Source organism: Chionomys nivalis, chromosome X (genome assembly GCF_950005125.1).
Source record: "Chionomys nivalis chromosome X, mChiNiv1.1, whole genome shotgun sequence".
Lineage (NCBI taxonomy): Eukaryota > Metazoa > Chordata > Mammalia > Rodentia > Cricetidae > Chionomys > Chionomys nivalis.
The window spans coordinates 98575429-98592974 of record NC_080112.1 but is presented as its reverse complement, the minus strand read 5'-3'; the positions used below and the strand labels follow the sequence as shown (position 1 = coordinate 98592974).

The following is a 17546-nucleotide window of genomic DNA, read 5'->3' as shown; positions in this document are numbered from 1 at the left end:
TTTCTTTGGCTGGCCTTTTTACATTACAGAAAGAGAACAGGAGAGCTAAAGGCTGGGCAGGGCCGGCTGCAGTGAACAGATGCTTGTCTGATAGCAAGAACTGCCATCATGTGCTTTGGGGAAGGAATACAGAGGAGGCAGCAACAGAGCGCCCTGGGCTGAGGGAACCCAGGCAGACAGGTCCTGCTGTGTGAAAACAGAGGCAATTAGAGGGAGGGCAGGCTCTGTTCCTGCTATTGCAGCAGGAAGCCAAGGACTAGAAATTCTCCCTGGACTCCATCAGATTCCACCAGAGAAAGCAGGGGCCTGGTGACTGTTGCCATGGCAGCAGTTATCCAGGGTTAACAGCTTCTTCTTTCTCTGCATGGACGCCCTGTCTGTCTTCTGAAACCTTCAGTTTCTGCTTCCAGAAAAGGGCTTTTTATCCTGCCCTTGGCTGTGTGTAAACATGGCTGGAGACATTCAGGAGCAGTTTTTAAAAGTATTTACATGCAAGACTATTCCTGCGCAATGCCTAGGTGTTGTGTTCTGCATTGTTTTGTTTCAGTGCTATGTATCTAACCCTTCACTGATGTTAGGTATGTGCTCTACCGTTCAGATATGCTCCCAGCCTCTGTCCACTGTGTGCGCGCACATGTGTGTGTGTTGTACACATGTCTGTACAAGTGTACTCTTCCGTGTATGTGTAGAGCTATAGCAATAACAAGCATTTTATCTGCTGGACCAGCTCCCCCAAACCCCCATACTCAGGTTTAATAACCCATTTTGGGGAGATAATATTAAATTTTATTTCAAATTTATAGAAGTTGTGAACAATATTGCATTTTCCCACATCAAAACACAATTTACTGAACTATTTCTTGGCCTAAATAAGACCTTACTGATGTATATAACTGAAATAAGTTTATGCTTTTCAAGGTAAAGCAAAATAGTAAATGACTGCTTTAAATTTTTAAATCCAGACATAAACATATGACTTCATTATTAGTATCCTATTTGCTCCATTACTGCACTTGCATTATTAGTACCCATTTATAATAGATGCATTCTTTTTCTATTATTGAAAATAGATTTGTTTCAGACAATATATTATAATTATGGTTGCCTCTCCCCCAACTTTTCCAATATCCTCCCCACCTCTCCTCCCATCTTGATCCACACCCTTTCTGTCTCCTATTAGAAAAAAAGAAGCAAGCATCCAAAGAGTAATAAAAAAATGGAATAAGATAAAACAAAGTAAACAAATCAGAATAGGACAAAACAAGCAAACAAAAGAAAAAGCATAAGAAACACATAAAGGCGCATATACTCAGTTCACACACACAGAAAACCCATACAAACACATATCCAGAAGCCATTACTTTTATATACACACAAAGGGCCTGTAAGGTTTTAAAAAATGTCCTGACTTTACAGTATGAGACAAAAAATCACCACAAATAATTTCTTTAAGAATGTAATTGAGTTTGTTTTGTGTTGGTCATCTACTGCTGGGCATGGGTCTGCCTTTAAATGTGGTTTTGTCCCCCGTGAGATTCTGTTGAAGAAAACTAATTTTTTATTTGCAAGTGGGTATCAATCAAAGATAGCTTCTGAATTAGGGACAGGAGCTTGTGTCCACTCTTCCTCTCAGTACTGGGACCTCATCTGTCACAGACCTGTGCAGGTCCTGTGCATGCCACCACAATTTCTGTGAGTTCATATGTGAGTCAGTCCTGTGGTGTTTAGGTTTTGTTTCTTTGGTGTTCTCCATCTCCTCTGTTGCAATCTTTCTGCATCCTCTCCTGCAGAATTCCATGAGCCCTGAGGATCTGATTAGAGATTTCCATTTTAGGACTGAATGTTCCAAGATCTCTCTCATCTCTCTCTCTCTCTATATATATATATATATATATATATATCCCCCACTCTCCATCTATCCCTTTCTCTGTGCACATTGTCAATCTGTGGGTCTCTGCGTTTGTTCCCATCTAATGCAGGAGGCAACCTCTCCAATGATGGATGAGCAAGGCATTGATCTATGACTATAGCAGAATGTTGTTATGATTCATTTTATTGCTATGATCGTTTAGCAGAACAGTAGTATTTTGTTTTCCCCTAGATTGCTGGCCTATCTGGTCTCTGGTTCTTGGCCACCAAAGCCATGGGGATGGGTTCCATCTTATAGAGTGTTTTTTATATCATCTCAGATATTGGTTGGTTTCCGTATAAGCTTTGTGCCACTATTGCACTAGCACATCTTGCAGGTAGGTCATCACTGTAGATCAAAGAGTTTGTAACTGTATTGGTGTTTACCTTTCTCCTTTGGTAGTTATATCTTCTTCAGTTTCTTTCTTCAAAGTCTTAAAGTTTTTATCATACAAGTGTGAGTGTGAGTGTTACAGCTCTGGAGCTACAAAGTTATCCTGACTTATGGGGAAGCCAGGATATACCTAGAGCCACAGTAGGACAGCTCCGGAGGGGTAGAGCCTCTATAGGACAGCTCTGGAGGGGTAGAGCCTCTATAGGACAGCTCTGGAGGGGTGGAGCCGCAATAGGACTGTTCTGGATGCTGGAGCCTCAATAGGATAGCTCAGCCCTAGGTTCACGGTCAGGGATTGGTTGATTCCCTGCTAGGGGATTGGTTGGTTTTGTGTTTCTGTTGGTCAGGGGCAGAGTTGGCTCTGGTTTTAGATCCGGTGTGTGTTTCTTCACTAACTCTGGATTCAGAGTTAGAGTGGGTTTCTTTGGCTGCACATTTTATCCTATAACAAGTCTTTCATTTGCTTGGTTAGAGTAACCCCAGTATATTTTACATTATTTAAGGTTACTGTGAAAGGTGTTTCCCTGATTTCTTTCTCCATCTATTTATCATTTGTATATAAGAAGGCTACTGATTTTTGTGTGTTAATTTTGTATCCTGCTACTTTGCTGAAAGTGTTTATCAGCTCTAGGAGTTTCCTGGTGGAGTTTTTTTAAGTTGTTGATTCATACAATCATAACATCTGCAAATAAAAATACTTTCACTTCTTTTCTTCCAATTCGCATCCCTTTGATCTCCTTCAGTTGTCTTATTGTTCTAGCTAAGACTTCAAGTACTATATTGAATATGTATGGAGACAGTGAACAACTTTGTCTTGTTCCTGATTTAAGTAGAATTGCTTTGAGTTTATCTCCATATGGGTTAATGCTGGCTATGGGCTTGCTACAAATTTCCTTTATTATGTTGAGCTACATCCATTGTATCTCTAATCTTTCTGGGACTTTTATCATGAAGGGTTAGATTTTGTCAAAGGCCTTTCTGTAGCTAATAAGATGATCGTGTGGTCTTGTTTTTCAGTCTGTTTATATGGTGGGTTATATTTATCAGTTTAAGAATGTTGAGACAACGTTGCCTTTCTGTGATGAGACCTACTTTATCATGGTGGCTAGTCTTTTTGATGTATTCTCAGATTCAGTTTCCAAGCATTTTATAGAAAACTCTTGTATCATTGTACATAAGGGGAATTGGTCTGTACTTCTCTCTCTTTGTTGGGTCTTTATGTAGTTTAGGTATCAGGGTAACTGTGACCTTGTAAAATAACTGAGCATTGTTCCTCTTGTTCCTGTTTTGTAAAACAATTTAAGGAATATTGACATCCCCTTCTTTGAAAGTCTGGTAGAATTCTGCACTAAAACGTTCTGGTCCTGGATTTTTTGGGTTGGGAGACTTTTATTGTTGGCTTCTAATTCGCTAGGGATTATAGGACTGTTTAAATTGCTTATCTGATGTTGATTTAACTTTGCTAGATCACATATATTCAGAAAACTATACCTTTCTTTTAAATTTCCCAATTTTCTATAGTCTAGGTTTTTAAGCTATGTTCTTATGATTCTCTGGATTTCCTTGGTTTCTATTGTTATGTCCCCCTTTTAATCTCTAATTTTGTTAATTTGGATCTTTGCTCTCCACCATTTAGTTAATTTTGCTAAGGTTTTTTTGTCAATCTTATTGATTTTTCTCAAAGAAATAGTTCATCTCATTGATCTTTTTTATTTTTGTGTGTTTGTTCATTTCTATTTTATTGATTTCAGTCTGTGTTCTTGCCATCTACTCCCCTTGCATGTTATTTCTTCCTTTTGTTCCTGAGCTTTCAGGTGTGCTGTTTAATTACTAATATAATATCTTTCCTCTTTTATGTACACATTTAGTGCTATGAACTTGCTTCTTAGAGCAGCTTTCATTTTATTCCTTAAGTTTGTATGTGTTGTGTTTTCATTTGCATTCAGTTCTAAATGTTTCTAATTTCTTCCTCAATTTCTGTTTTAACCCATTTTTCGTTCAGTGGTCATGCCGTCTTAATATTATCTGGTCATTTGGAATATAGCACAAAAGGTAAACAATTCATAAATCACTTTGGTTTTTACTCCATTTTCAACTGTGTGGCAAATATATCATATATAAAAGAAACATTCTAATTAACATTTATACCCATAACTTCATTTTAATATCTTCCCTCTATTCTGGATATTTTGACAATTTAAAATTAAATGATTGCTATTTTAATATTTATGAAGGGGGCTAAATTTCAAAATATAACTCAACTAAAATAAAAATTCCAATTAGTTCATTGTCAGATAAAAAAATAAAAGTTTCTAATTGCCCATCTTGTACATTAGCTGGTTTTCAAACATAACACATGTGCAGACAAGAACTATTCTGTAAAAAGATCTAATAATTTTAGAAATTTGTTTCTAAAACCAGTTGCCAACATGTCTGAACACACCAAAAAATGAATTAAACTTTGAGGTTTTTACAGAGAAATAAATACTACCTGGACCGAAGATTCTGAAAACTATACAGGTAAAATCTGGGCTAATTTATTTGAAATATGGCTAGTTATTAGAAATATGTAGTGTATTAAAGCAGTATGCTTCCTTCTTTTGAAGTTACCTAGACTTGAAATGCTATATGCCTGTGACACACAATGGGAAATTACAATGTATGATGATAGATTTCTATAACAGAGAGACAATATTGGGTAAGCTATGGAAAAATCAAGAAAGAACATTTTTTCCTTGAAAAGGGAAAATAATAAATAGAAGTGTCAAAGGAAAGAAAAACATGATCAAATAAAAAGACCTTTAATTTAAGGCAGCAATACTCTTTTGGCATTTAAAAGCATTTGCCCTAGTATGTCATCTAATGTATCACAACCACCATGAATACATTTTTTAAAAATATAGATACTGAATGATGACTAAGCAATGATGGAATAAATTTGTAGTCTAAAGCACATAAGTAACAAGTCACTTATATCTTAACTGCTTGTTTAGCACTAAATGATTTTTTTAAATAAACATTCTAGTAATTTTCAAATCACATTATAAAACTTCTGGTTGCAGTGTTTTATTTTGCAGAATTACATTTGAAAGGAAGTAGTTAGCTGCTTCACCTACTATGATACTAGTATATTCTGGATTCTATTATACAAATCTATGTATAGACATTGTTTATTCTGTATCATTGGTATGCATTTGCAAAACATTTTAACACTGTAAACTTTATAAATTTTAATATTAAGTATAAGGAAAGATTTATACACTACTACAATAGTGCTAGTGTATGTCTACACAAGGCATCATAGTGATATCAATCAATGTGAAGCAGGAGTTTATCAATGATTTGCTTGACAGCCATCATTTCCTGAAGACATGAACTATGCATCTTGCCTTCATAGATTTTTGAAGATTACATTGCCTGCTTTTAGATTTTAATAGTAAGAGAAACAAACATTAGAAGAACCAAAGAGTCACAATCTCCATAGCAGTGGAGAATAGAAATATCTTTAATACCACTGATAGGGCCCTGAGAAAAATCTTCCTAAAATTATTGTTAGAAGAAAGCCATTCTTCATCTCTTGATCCATCAAAGCGTTTCCATTTTCTGCTGTTTAATCACAGATCATGATCCTGGAAATATGGTTAAAGTCCAATAATATGAAAGAAAGAAGGCATAGTCAAATTCACATTTAATGTAATCAGTTCAGCAGAGAGAACATTAAGAGCAGTTACATTTCACCTTGCGTATTTATTGTCACCAATATTTTCATGAGAACAATTTGTACCTTCCTAGAACTTACCATTAAAATGTGTTTTTCTTTTTTGTATAGTGAGAATTGAACCCAGTACCTTATGCACGCTAGGCAAATGTGTCACTGCTGTGGTGCGTTCTGTAGATTTACATCTTCCTTTGGAAGTAGGACCTGGCAATATCTTCATCACAGGTTGTAAGTTACAAGTATTAAGTCGGATCTTTTCACCCCCACACTCATACCCCAAATGTTCAGAAATAAATCCTCACCGGACTGAAGTCTCACGATCCAAAGGAGGAGCAGAAGGAGAGAGAGCACGAGCAAGGAACTCAGGACTGCGAGGGGTGCACCCGCACACTGAGACAATGGGGATGTTCCATCGGGAACTCACCAAGGCCAGCTAGCCTGGGTCTGAAAAAGCATGGGATAAAACCGGACTTGCTGAACATAACGGACAATGAGGACTACTGAGAACTCAAGAACAATGGCAGTGGGTTTTTGATCCTACTGTATGTACTGGCTTTGTGGGAGCCTAGGCAGTTTGGATGCTCACCTTACTAGACCTGGATGGAGGTGGGTGGTCCTTGGACTTCCCACAGGGCAGGGAACCCTGATTGCTCTCAGGGCTGATGAGGGAGGGGGACGTGTTTGGGGGAGGGGGAGGGAAATGGGAGGCGGTGGCGGGGAGGAGGCAGAAATCTTTAATTAATAAATAAATAAATTTAATTAAAAAAAGAAAGAAATCCTGCTTCTATTTCCTCAAAATTCCTCTATCTTACCCTCCAACTTACCATGTTCTAACCAAGAATAAATTTTATACAACTTCAGAAACTTTCAGAGACAATTCTATCTTCTTTTTTTCATCCTACAATTCTTCCCAGATCCTCCCCACCTCCCCACCCAACAAACTCCAGGCTTCCTTTCTCTTTCTCATCAGATAATAAACAAAAAACAAGCCAGAATTTTAAAAAAGACCCCCCACAAAACCATAAAATCACTATATTGGTAACTATAGTCTACAAGCAAAATACCAGCAGGATTTATTTTATTAAATGCCCAAATAAAGCAACATGAGACAAAAAAAAAAAAAAAAAAAAAAAAAAAAAAAAAAAAAAAAAAACTTCAAAAATGCTATTGAATTAGCTTTTTTTAGGTTTTTTTTTGCTGTTGTTGTTGTTGTTGCTATTGTTGTAGTTGTTGAGCTTTTTGGTTTTTGGTTTTTTGGGTTTTTTTGTTTTTGTTTTTGTGAGACAGAGTTTCTCTGAGCAGTCCTAGCTGTCCTGGATTAGATTAGGCTCTCCTAGAACTCATAGATCTGCCACTTGGAGATCCACCTGCCTCTGCCTCTGCTGGGATTTAACATACCACCACCTGGTCCATTGAGTTAATTTTGTGTTGGTCATTCAACATATGGCATGGATCCTGTCCTTAAGTGTGGTTTATATACCCAGTAAGACTCCATTGGAAAGAACTAAATTTTCCTTCAAATCTTCAATCTGCAGAAAAGGAAAGTATGCATTCCCACCCTGAGAAGCTGTGCTTAAAAATAAGAGGAAGGGAACCAGATTACAGGGGGACCTCTTGAATGCCTCACACAAAAAGGAAAAGATATTCTTTTTACACAGAGTCAATTTGTTTAACTGACATTTCTCCTGAACTTGCTAAGTTTATCTTATTGTTTGGTACTGTTGGTAGGCCTTAAATGAATATTTTGTAGCAGGCATTCTGGAGTCTCACTGGGGAAACAAATCACTCTTAAGGGAAGACCCCATCCCCAGCAGTAGATGGCTAACACAAAGCAAACTCAACACCATCATTGAAGGTTTTTTTCTCATAATGTTGTCAGGGTATTTTATTTATTGTTGTTGTTATCATCATCATCCTTATAGGTCCTTCTGTATATGTATCATGGTTTCTAGTTTTGTGTATTTATGGTACCCCTATGTGTGTAATCCTGTGTGTTTCTGTGTACACATGCACTTTGTATGCTTATTCTTTGGTTCTTTTTCCTTTGGTTGTTTTGTCTTATTCCAATTTATTTGCTTTTATTTTAATATCTTATTTTGTTACTATTCCTTAGTTGCCTGTTTCTTTTCCAAAAGAAAAGGACAGGGTGTGGATCCAGATATGAGAGAAGGTAGGAAGGAACTTGGAAGAGCAGGGTGATGTGGGATTCCCCTCTGTATGCTGTGAATATCATTGGTTAATAAAGAAACTGCTTTGGCCTATAGCAAGGCAGAACTTAACTAGGCAGGGAAAACTAAACTGAATGCTGGGGAAAAGAAGGCAGAGTCAGGAGAAACCATGTAGCCCCACAGGAGACAAATACTGGAACTTTATCCAGTAAGCCACAGCTTTGTGGTGATACACAGATTAATGGGGATGGGTTAATTTAAGATATGAGTTAGCCAGAAAAACGCTTAATCTATTGGCCAAACAGTATTGCAAATAATATGATTTCTGTGTGATTATTCCGCGGCTGAGCAGCTGGGAACGAGCAAGCAGCCTCCATACAACAGCAGGGGGGAGGGAAAAACCATAATCAGAATTTATTATATGAAAAAAAATCTATTTTTAATCAAAGAAAACTGTACTACAAACTAGACATCTACAGCCGTCTAGTGTCTATACTAAAATGAATAGAATGAAGAGGGTGGAAGAAAGCACTGTGCTCCACATTAAGCAGAATATGCAATATTTTTGGACAGTTACAAATTCAGGAGGATGTAAAAATCTGTCACCTCATCAATCACCTGGATTGATTCAGTTGATCTGGCTGGCTTAAGTAGGTGTCTCCTTACTCCTTCACCACTCCGTGAGGACTCCTTGCTGAGGCAGTATATTCGGTGGAAGAGAGCAACCTTCCCTAATGGAGGAAGCAACTGTTCTTTAGTCAGGAGTCCATGAATAGCTGAGTGTCCCTGCTAGAACTTTTCAACAAGCTCAGCAACTCAGGAACCTGTAGGGAGTACCCATCAACATAAATGCCAATTCAGAAATAGCTGAAATAATTAATTGGGGGAAGTTAACCCTAAAAATGGGGCCTCAGAGGGACTATATTTGTGTAAATATTACATAAAGTATCACTTTGAGAATAAGCCAAGTAGTACTGTTACTCAATCCAAGTCCATTTACTCATGGCTGAAAAGGGAATCAAAGAAATAAGAACAAGTTGCTAGGCCAAGAAAAAATGATTTATTTGTAATACCAACAAAATGAGAAAAGACTAGGACCTCCCAGGGGAAAAACATTTCAAACCAGTCCAGGTTTCAAACTCTTTTTTATCCTCAGGAAAGGAGAAATAAATGACTGTAGATTAAGGCACCCCTCCAGTGGTCTGAAATGGAGTATTGTGAAACCTAGATGTTGGTACACACAGAAGCATGGAATTGTGATGCTTCTGTGAACCTTGGAAATATTTTTGGTTGCCTTTGTCTTGTCATTTTCGGCCTCAGAAGGAGAAGTTTCCATGCATTTCTTGTGCAGCTAACATGACTATGTGCTGAGTTGAACAGAAATCAGACCCAAAAGTTAAGCTAGCAAAAATAACGTGAACACAGAAGTGACAAGCTTTTCTAAAACCTTGTTTTTGTCACTATCTGTAGGCTCAAGTGAAGAATGAGTACTTTCAGCGAAAGTGGACTTCATGTCCCTGAAAAGTAACTTAAGTAAAATGCACACATCAGATTATTATCTACAGCAATGCTAGTGGGAGACTCATATTATTTGGCAGTGTGACCTTCAAATGTAGTGACTTTATTTTCAAGGGTGTTAAATGAACCGCTATTTTTCTCTAATGGGAGTCCAGAAATCATCAGACATTGGAAGAATTTCCTTTTTTTTTAACTTTCTTTTTATTTAGTCTTTGTGTCTTTCACATCAGGCATCTTGATTCCATTCATCTCCTCATCCCTTCATATCTGCCTTCTGCCCTTGCAACCTCCTCCCCCCAAAAAATAAAATAAAATTTGAGAGAAATAAAAAGAGAGAGAGAAATCTCATCGTGGAAGCTGTAGTGTGACACAGTTTTTCCTTCTGTCCATACATTTTTATTTGCAGATGTTCATTGCAAAGAGTCATTTCTCTGGTCCAAGGCCTCTGGTTTCGGCTATACCTTAAATACTGATTGCTCACTGGGGCTCCTCTTGGATGCCCTGTTGTTGCCCTGTGTCATGGAGATCCTGCAGCTTTGGGTCTCCAGGACCGGCACCTTCATACGCTCCAGCAGATCACAGATGGGGTGGATGTTGGGGTGGATCAACTCATAACCCTGGTTCTGAGCCTGGGTAGCTATAGGGTTGGTCAGCCTGCTAGATCTCTTGTCCCTTGCCCCTACCACCTACAGCAGATAAGGGAGCTGATCCTCCCTCTCTCCAGCTGCAGCACTCCAGAAAGTGTGCCCTGTACCTTTTCTCAGCAGCACAGTAGACCTGACCTTTTTGACAGGGGTGCAGGGGAACAACCCTAAGAATGTGAGCCTGGGAGATTTGGTCCCATCCCTTATCTGCCATATGGTAGCATGGGCAAGTGAGAGTAATCTTCCATATCCTCATCCCTCGCTGCCTGTGGCAGTTGGGAAATTGGCCCTGAGGTCATAAAAGCAGGAGAGCTGTCCCTGTCCCTCACCGGGTGCAGCACTTGAGAGACTGACCACTACACCTCGCCTGAATAACACAGTAGAGCTGGCCCTGAAGGTGTAAAAGTGGGAGAGCCAACCCTGAGGACACAAAAGCAGGAGAAATACAGTGACTTTTAAAGTCAACTAAAAGCAAGTGAACCAAGGGAGTTTATTTAGCATTTCATTTGGTTAAAATATTTATAGTAAATTCTTGCCCACCACCACTTCTTCCCTTCTCTTTTAGACTATGTCTCCCTACGTAGATCCGGCTGATTCAGAATCCTCTATGTAGACTAGACTGGTCTCAAACTCAAAGAGGGATGACTGCCTCTGTGTCTGCCTCTACATGTACCTCCCGAGTGCTGAGATTAAAGAGATGCACCACCACAACTGGTTAACAATACTTAAAGTAAAAGAAGCGTTAGGGTATTGATAATACTATGCCATGCTACCTTAACTACACCTACTACATCACAGTTAACTTACAGAACACTTTCTATATGCTAATCACTATATACTATATCATTGACTTGTTTACTCCTCTTATTGATCCTACAGGGTAGGTACTATTATTTTATACAATTTTTTACATAAAGAAGTTAAGTCACTGAAAAGTCTACTAAAGATTACTCACTATGCAAATGGAAGTTTCTGCCCCACCTGGTCCCGCAACCATTCAGTCTCAAAGAAACACACAGAGACATATATATAAACTATTTGGCCTATTAGCTCAGGCTCATTATTAACTAGCTCTTATGACTTATGTTTAGAAAGATCTCAAAACTGCTTAGGTTTAGAAAGAAAAGTAGATTTCAGAACTCTCACAGATCTGATGCCTAGTTACCCTGGAAGTATAAAACAGAAAAAAAAAAAAAAAGAGTTCCCTCTCTGGAAGAAAAATCTGCATAAGGAAGTGGCATTCATGCTTTTTAGATAGGTGAGAAGTAGGCTTTAGGTTAAAGATCATAAAAAGGTACAGGCCAAAACATGTACCATTTGTGATGACAACAAACTAGGTATACATGATTTTAATCCTGCTATTATGTGGTCAGCTGAGTTATTACATAGTTTAATACAGAATGTCTTATCTGTTGCATCTATCTTTTGGGGTTCGGCTACCTCAAGACCCAAATATTTGTTGGTCTAACAAATTAATGTCAGCCTTTTCAACCACAAGACCAAAAGTTCATTATTAAGAGTTTAGGGTTTCTGTGAAATCTATTTCTTCCACTATGAATAGTAACTATGAAATGATGGTGATTTATACGGAGGGGAGAATAATAACACATTGTGCACTAAGTGCTTTCCCACTTCACAGAACAAAAAAGTTCTCTTGACTATTGTAGATGTAGATGGACACAAGCATGTTTTGATGTATATCAATCAAAGTACAGTCATTAGATTTACATACTTTATACACTTAAGAGGTGTAGAATCCGATGCTGACTAATTTATCCTAGAGTTTCTATTTATGACATAGTTGATGGGCTCAAGAACAAAAAAAGTTGGAAAGAAAAACGAAAGATTAACTATCATGGAAATGACAGGATATTAGATGGGGATGTGGGTTAAGCACAAAAATCAGTATTTGAGGGGTATTTTTTCAGATTCATTTACCTTATGTGTGAGTTTTACTTGATGTGTGTCTGTGCACTATGCGTGTGCCTGCTGTCCTTGGGGGTAGGATACCTAGAAACAGTTATTGCGGGGTTGTGAGCTACTGCACGGGCGCTGGGAATCACACACAGTTCCTCTGCAAGGACAAGAACTCTTACATGCTAAGCCATCTGTCCTGTGCCCTTGAAAAGTTTTGTTTTGCTGCCAGAATTTTGCTGTGTAGTTCAGAGTGGCCTGGAACTGGCTATGAAGAGAGAACAGGCTGCCCTCTCATTTGGGGCAATTCTATTGTCTCTGTACCCTGAGTGCTGGGATTACAGGCATCTGTCATGTTGCCGATACTGACCACATTAACTTGGTTTATGGGGATGAAACAGTGACATTTCAGTGCACGGTCTAAAGGAAAGGGGAAACCTGAGGTCTCAGTAGCTGAGTGGAAAGTGAGACTGAGACATAGCGTTGGCGATGCAGTGGGAAAGAGGCAACCCTGGGGAACCAGATGCCAGTCCTCTCTAGCAACCAAGAAAAGGCAAATAAAGGGGTGTGGGGGGGTGTAAGTGAAAATGTCCGTTGTGTCTGAGGTCAAAAGATTCTGGCAAATGGTGCCAAATGGTCGCCAAAGTGGTTACTAGGGATCTGAGCCTGGGAGTGACGCGCGCCCCTCACGTGACCAGGAGCCTATGTCTGCCCAAGTCCCTCTCGTCCCAGTCATTTTTGCCTGTCCAGACACCGTCTTTCTATTACCCTTTGGTCGAGAAGGAAAGCAGAAGTAAGTAAGTTCCCTGGATCCTCTAGATTTGGTGACTGTCAGAGGTGCCTTGTAGCCAGCGGATCGTACCTGCAAGGCAGAATCCGAGCTTCCACTATGCTCCAGCCCCGCCCCCCGCCCACAATTTCGGTGCAGAAAATGGTGGTCTTGGGAGTGGGGTGGGGTACAAAGGATGATGTTCTATGTGAGGTCTGAGGAAGGTGAACCCCAAGGGATCTGTCTCTGGGTTAGCTGATCCCCCACAGAAAGGGGTGTGCGTCACCGGGTCCGCTTCTCCCCCCCCTGTCCCCGCCCCCTACTCTGTCTGGCGTCTATTTGTAGATTTTCGGGTCTCACCCAGGCTCCTCAAAAGGGGCCACACGGGCCGGAGGTCGGGGTAAGGCTGGGCAGTGGGACAGGGTGGGGGGGGGGGCGGTCTGAGACCGAACTCGGAGGGGAACAGTTCGCGGACCTCACAGCTCCGCCCCTGTCATTGCAGGAGAGGCCTTGTGGCAAAGCCTGCCGGGAAAAATGGTGGTCTTTCGGGAAGGAGGGGCTGCTCCGCAGCCGCGGGCCGGAGAGCCTAAGAGTCTGGTAGTAAACTAAGGTTTAAAACCACCCGCCTCAGTCGGGCAAAGGCAGGGATTGAAACTCAGAGCCAGGGTGTTTATACAGCCCACCAAGTATTGTGACTCTGGTCTGCTTTTTCTTGTCTCAAGAACAGCTGCTTGAAGAAGAAAATTGTCAGCATGGAAAACTCGGGCAAAGAAAATGAAGAACTCGCACAGAGCCCTCTAAAGACCGAGGAAGAACAGCCTCCGGTGGAGCAGTCTCCTGAAAATCAGTGCTCCGAGGAGGAGCAGTCCTCAGAGGATCTGTCCTCCGAGGAGCAGTCCTCAGAGGAGGAGTTCTTTCCTGAAGAGCTTCTGCCTGAGCTGCTGCCAGATATGCTGCTGTCGGAAGATCGTCCTCCGCAGGAGTGCCTCTCGCACAAGAACCTGTTCGAGGGCCGTCCTGCCATGGAGCAACCTCCATGTGGGGTGGGCAAACACAAGCTAGAGGAGGGAAGTTTCAAAGAAAGGCTGGCCCGTTTCCGCCCTCGGTTCAGAGGAGACATCCATGGCAGAAATTTAAGCAATGAAGAAATGATACAGGCAGCGGATGAGTTGGAAGAGATGAAGCGAGTACGAAATAAACTGATGATAATGCATTGGAAGGCAAAACGGAGCCGCCCTTACCCTATTTAATGTGTTCCACCTTTCTTTGTTTTGCTTGATAAGAGTATTGCTCCCTGGACTCATCTTCTTACATGCTTTTTTCTTTCTTAGTTGTAATTTTTTGTGCAGTTTTATTTCAGGTGTTTGACTTGTAACTGGCACAGGATTCCTTTTATTGTTTTTTTTTTTCTTTAACGTTCTAAAATCCGAGTCCGATCCATTTGCATGGAAAGAGAAACATTATAAATGTGAGGTGATAAAAGCAAAAGGTATATACATAGCATCCCATTTTTGTAAAAGGAAAACACATTTATATATTAATATGCAAAGAAAAGCTTAAAACTATATACTTAAAGACTAACTGACATTGGTTATCTGTGTGGTAAAGGATAATAGGTGATTTTTATATTTTTTAAATTTTGCTTTATCTAAAGTCTCACTTTTCATGATGAATACATTTTATTTATGTTGCTTAACAAACAATGTAAGTGAAAAATGTGAAGCAATTCTAAAAAAACAAAACTTGCTAATCAGCTTATAAAGACAATGTGATCCTTAATAAATATTTATCAGAACTTAGAAGTTAATACTATGTTTCTTCTGAATCTTTTTCTAAGATTTTTTTATTTTATTTTATTTTATGTGTATGGGTGTTTTGCCTACATGTAGGTACACCAGGTGTATGGAACTGGAGTTTCAGATGGTTGTGAGCCACCATGTGGGTGCTGGGATTTGAACCCAAGTCCTTTGGAAGAGCAACACATGCTCTTAACCACTGAGCCATCTCCCTAGCCCCTCTTCTGAATCTCTTAGGCAGAAATATAAATGAGCTCTTTACTATCAGTAGGAAAAACATTTTCCAAGTTAAATACTAGTAGAAAACACCTTCCGGAACTGCTGTGAAACTAAGAGAAACTAAGAGGAAAAGATTCTTTGAACTCTTTTTTTTTTTTTTTTTTTGTAGGTCCTCCCAATCTCTAGAGAATCCTTTGGAGCAGAGGAGAATAAGAACTAAAGAAATCTCTCTTGTGCTCAGCCAAGATTCCTGTGAGATTCCAAGTGAGTGCCATAGTCTGTTCATGCTCTGCTGCGCTCATATGCATTGCCATACCTACCAGGCCCAGCTGCCCTTGCTGCTAGATCCTGATGTTTCCATTGGACCATATTCTGCAAATATCCTCACTGTGTAATACCTGGTTTGTAATCCCTAGTGAGCCACAACTGTAGTGTGCCTCCTCTGTATCTATGGAGAATATTCTTTCCTTCAGCTTTACTATTAAACACACCCAAGTGTATATAGTCACAAGGCTGTTAAGTCTTTGATACAGTAAAAGAATGCATAATTTTTTTTAAGATGCTAGGCAAAATGGCTCATTCCATGATTTTTTTTCTCTCAAAGTCTCTTGTTCCTTCCTGGACTCAAGCATGAGGTCACGGAGACCTGGGATAGGAAGTCAGATTTGTAAGATGCTGTGTGATTAGAGTAGGAACTCCCTTTCCACATGACCAAGGTTAACTGTAATCTCTGTCGCCTTATCGACCTTAGCATTTTCTCTCAGGGGCTTCTTGCATAATTGCCTTATCCACTCAGTTAACAGGTGTAAAGTAAAGAGGAAGATAGACGTTAATGCCCACGTGATAGTAAATGAAGCCTGAAATCCCAACTTTTGGGAAGTTGAGGAAGAGGGTTGCCTCAAGATGGGGGCAGACTGGGCTACACAGTGAGTTCTAGGCCAGTATGAGCTATAGAGTGAGACTCTATGTGAAAAATAAATCAAAAACAAAGTCTCCCAACAAAAATACAAACTGGTACATTCCTGTCTTCAATAATCCACAGCAGCAACGTGTGCACAGATAGATGTTCTCACTGTGCAGTAAAACACCAGAATTTATTTTTCCTTAGTGCAACATGACATTCATTAGCCAACCATTCTCCATTACCTTCCATACTCCATCTCATTCCAACTCCTTAAAGTTAAGGAGATGGGCACCACACTGGGTATGGTGCCACATGCCTTTAATACTAGCACACAGTAGGCAGGCAGATCTCCGTAAGTTCAAGACTGCTCTACATAGTGAGTTCTGTGTCAACAAGAGCTACACAGTGAGGTCTTGTCTCAAAAATGTGAATAACAAATATTAAAAATATTGTATTGATACGTGTAAAACTGGAATAAAATATTGGAAATATGTTATATACTTACAAAACAAACACCTCAGTTTATCTATTGGAAAATGGTCAAATAAGTTAATCCACATGAGAAGCAATGAAAATCCTATAGACAAATAAGCACACATGTATACTATTTTCCATATACAAAATGCATTCATAGATGGCATTGTATATGTGTATATAACATGCATACATATAAATCATATAAATATATATTAATAGGATCTAACTGGCATTGCATTAAAAATGCCACATCCTGTATTTATCCAATGAAATATTTTTTATGGACAGCACAGTAGAGATGACCTTAGTGTTTGTGTGTGGTGCGCGGTGGGGGGGGGGGGGCAGTGGAGAGGCGAGCTTGAGAGATCTGGTCCCGCCCCTCATCTGCCATATGATGGTGTGGGAGGGGAAAGATGCCCCTCAGGGACTGTGGTGGGTGGGAGAGCTGTCCCTGCCATTCACCAGTTGCAGCACTTGGGAGACTGGTCCCTGTACCTTGCCTGGATAATAGGCCCTGAAGGTGTAGGTGTGGATGAGCTGACCCCGAGGGAAAGCACGAAAAATGGCCCTGCCATTCCTTCATCACTGCTAGGCTTGAACTAGCCAGGGCAATGCTGGAGAACTCATCTTAGAGGTGAGGACAGGGTAGAACTAGCAGGCTCACCAACCCTGCAACTACCCAGACCCAGAACTAGAGTTATGAGTTGGCCCACCCCAACATCCACCCTAGCTATGATCTGCCGGGGTATGTGAAGGAGCTGATCCTGGAGACCCAACACTGAGCAGCAACAGGATATCTAAGAGGAGCCCCAGTGAGGGCTCGGCATTGACAGTGTAGCAGAAACCAGAGTCCTTGAAGCAGACCAATGACTCTTTGCCTAAAGATATATGGACAAAAGGATATACTGTGTGACTCACTGTGTCACACTACAGCTTCCATGACAAGATTTTTCTTTTTTATTTCTCTTAAATTTTATTTTATTTTTGGGGGTGGGGAGGTTGCAAAGGGCAGAGGGCAGATACAAAGGTACAAGGAAATGAATGGGATTGAGAGTCATGGTGTGGAAGACACAAGGAATAAATAAAAAGGAAGTTCAAAAGAAATATTTTAACCCAA

General features: G+C 40.0%; 1 protein-coding gene and 1 pseudogene across 6 annotated transcripts; one reads left to right on the top strand and one right to left on the bottom strand.

The window, feature by feature from the left end:
- Positions 1-5611: 5611 nt before the first annotated feature.
- Positions 5612-6012, bottom strand: LOC130868534 (acyl-protein thioesterase 1-like; annotated as a pseudogene).
- Positions 6013-12975: 6963 nt separating this feature from the next.
- Tceal1 (transcription elongation factor A like 1) lies at positions 12976-15990 on the top strand. Of its 6 annotated transcripts, XM_057760037.1 has the most exons (3): positions 12986-13061; positions 13756-14220; positions 15218-15990. In XM_057760037.1, the coding sequence occupies exons 2-3, from the start codon at positions 13786-13788 to the stop codon at positions 15266-15268; spliced, it is 486 nt and encodes a 161-aa protein (XP_057616020.1). In that variant the 5' UTR covers positions 12986-13061; positions 13756-13785; the 3' UTR covers positions 15269-15990. The 6 variants fall into 6 exon arrangements, with proteins under 6 accessions (XP_057616014.1, XP_057616015.1, XP_057616020.1 ...); XM_057760031.1 differs by lacking the exon at positions 15218-15990 and having other exon boundaries at positions 12976-13057; positions 13756-14936; XM_057760032.1 differs by lacking the exon at positions 15218-15990 and having other exon boundaries at positions 12980-13057; positions 13761-14936.
- The last annotated feature ends 1556 nt before the right edge of the window (positions 15991-17546 follow it).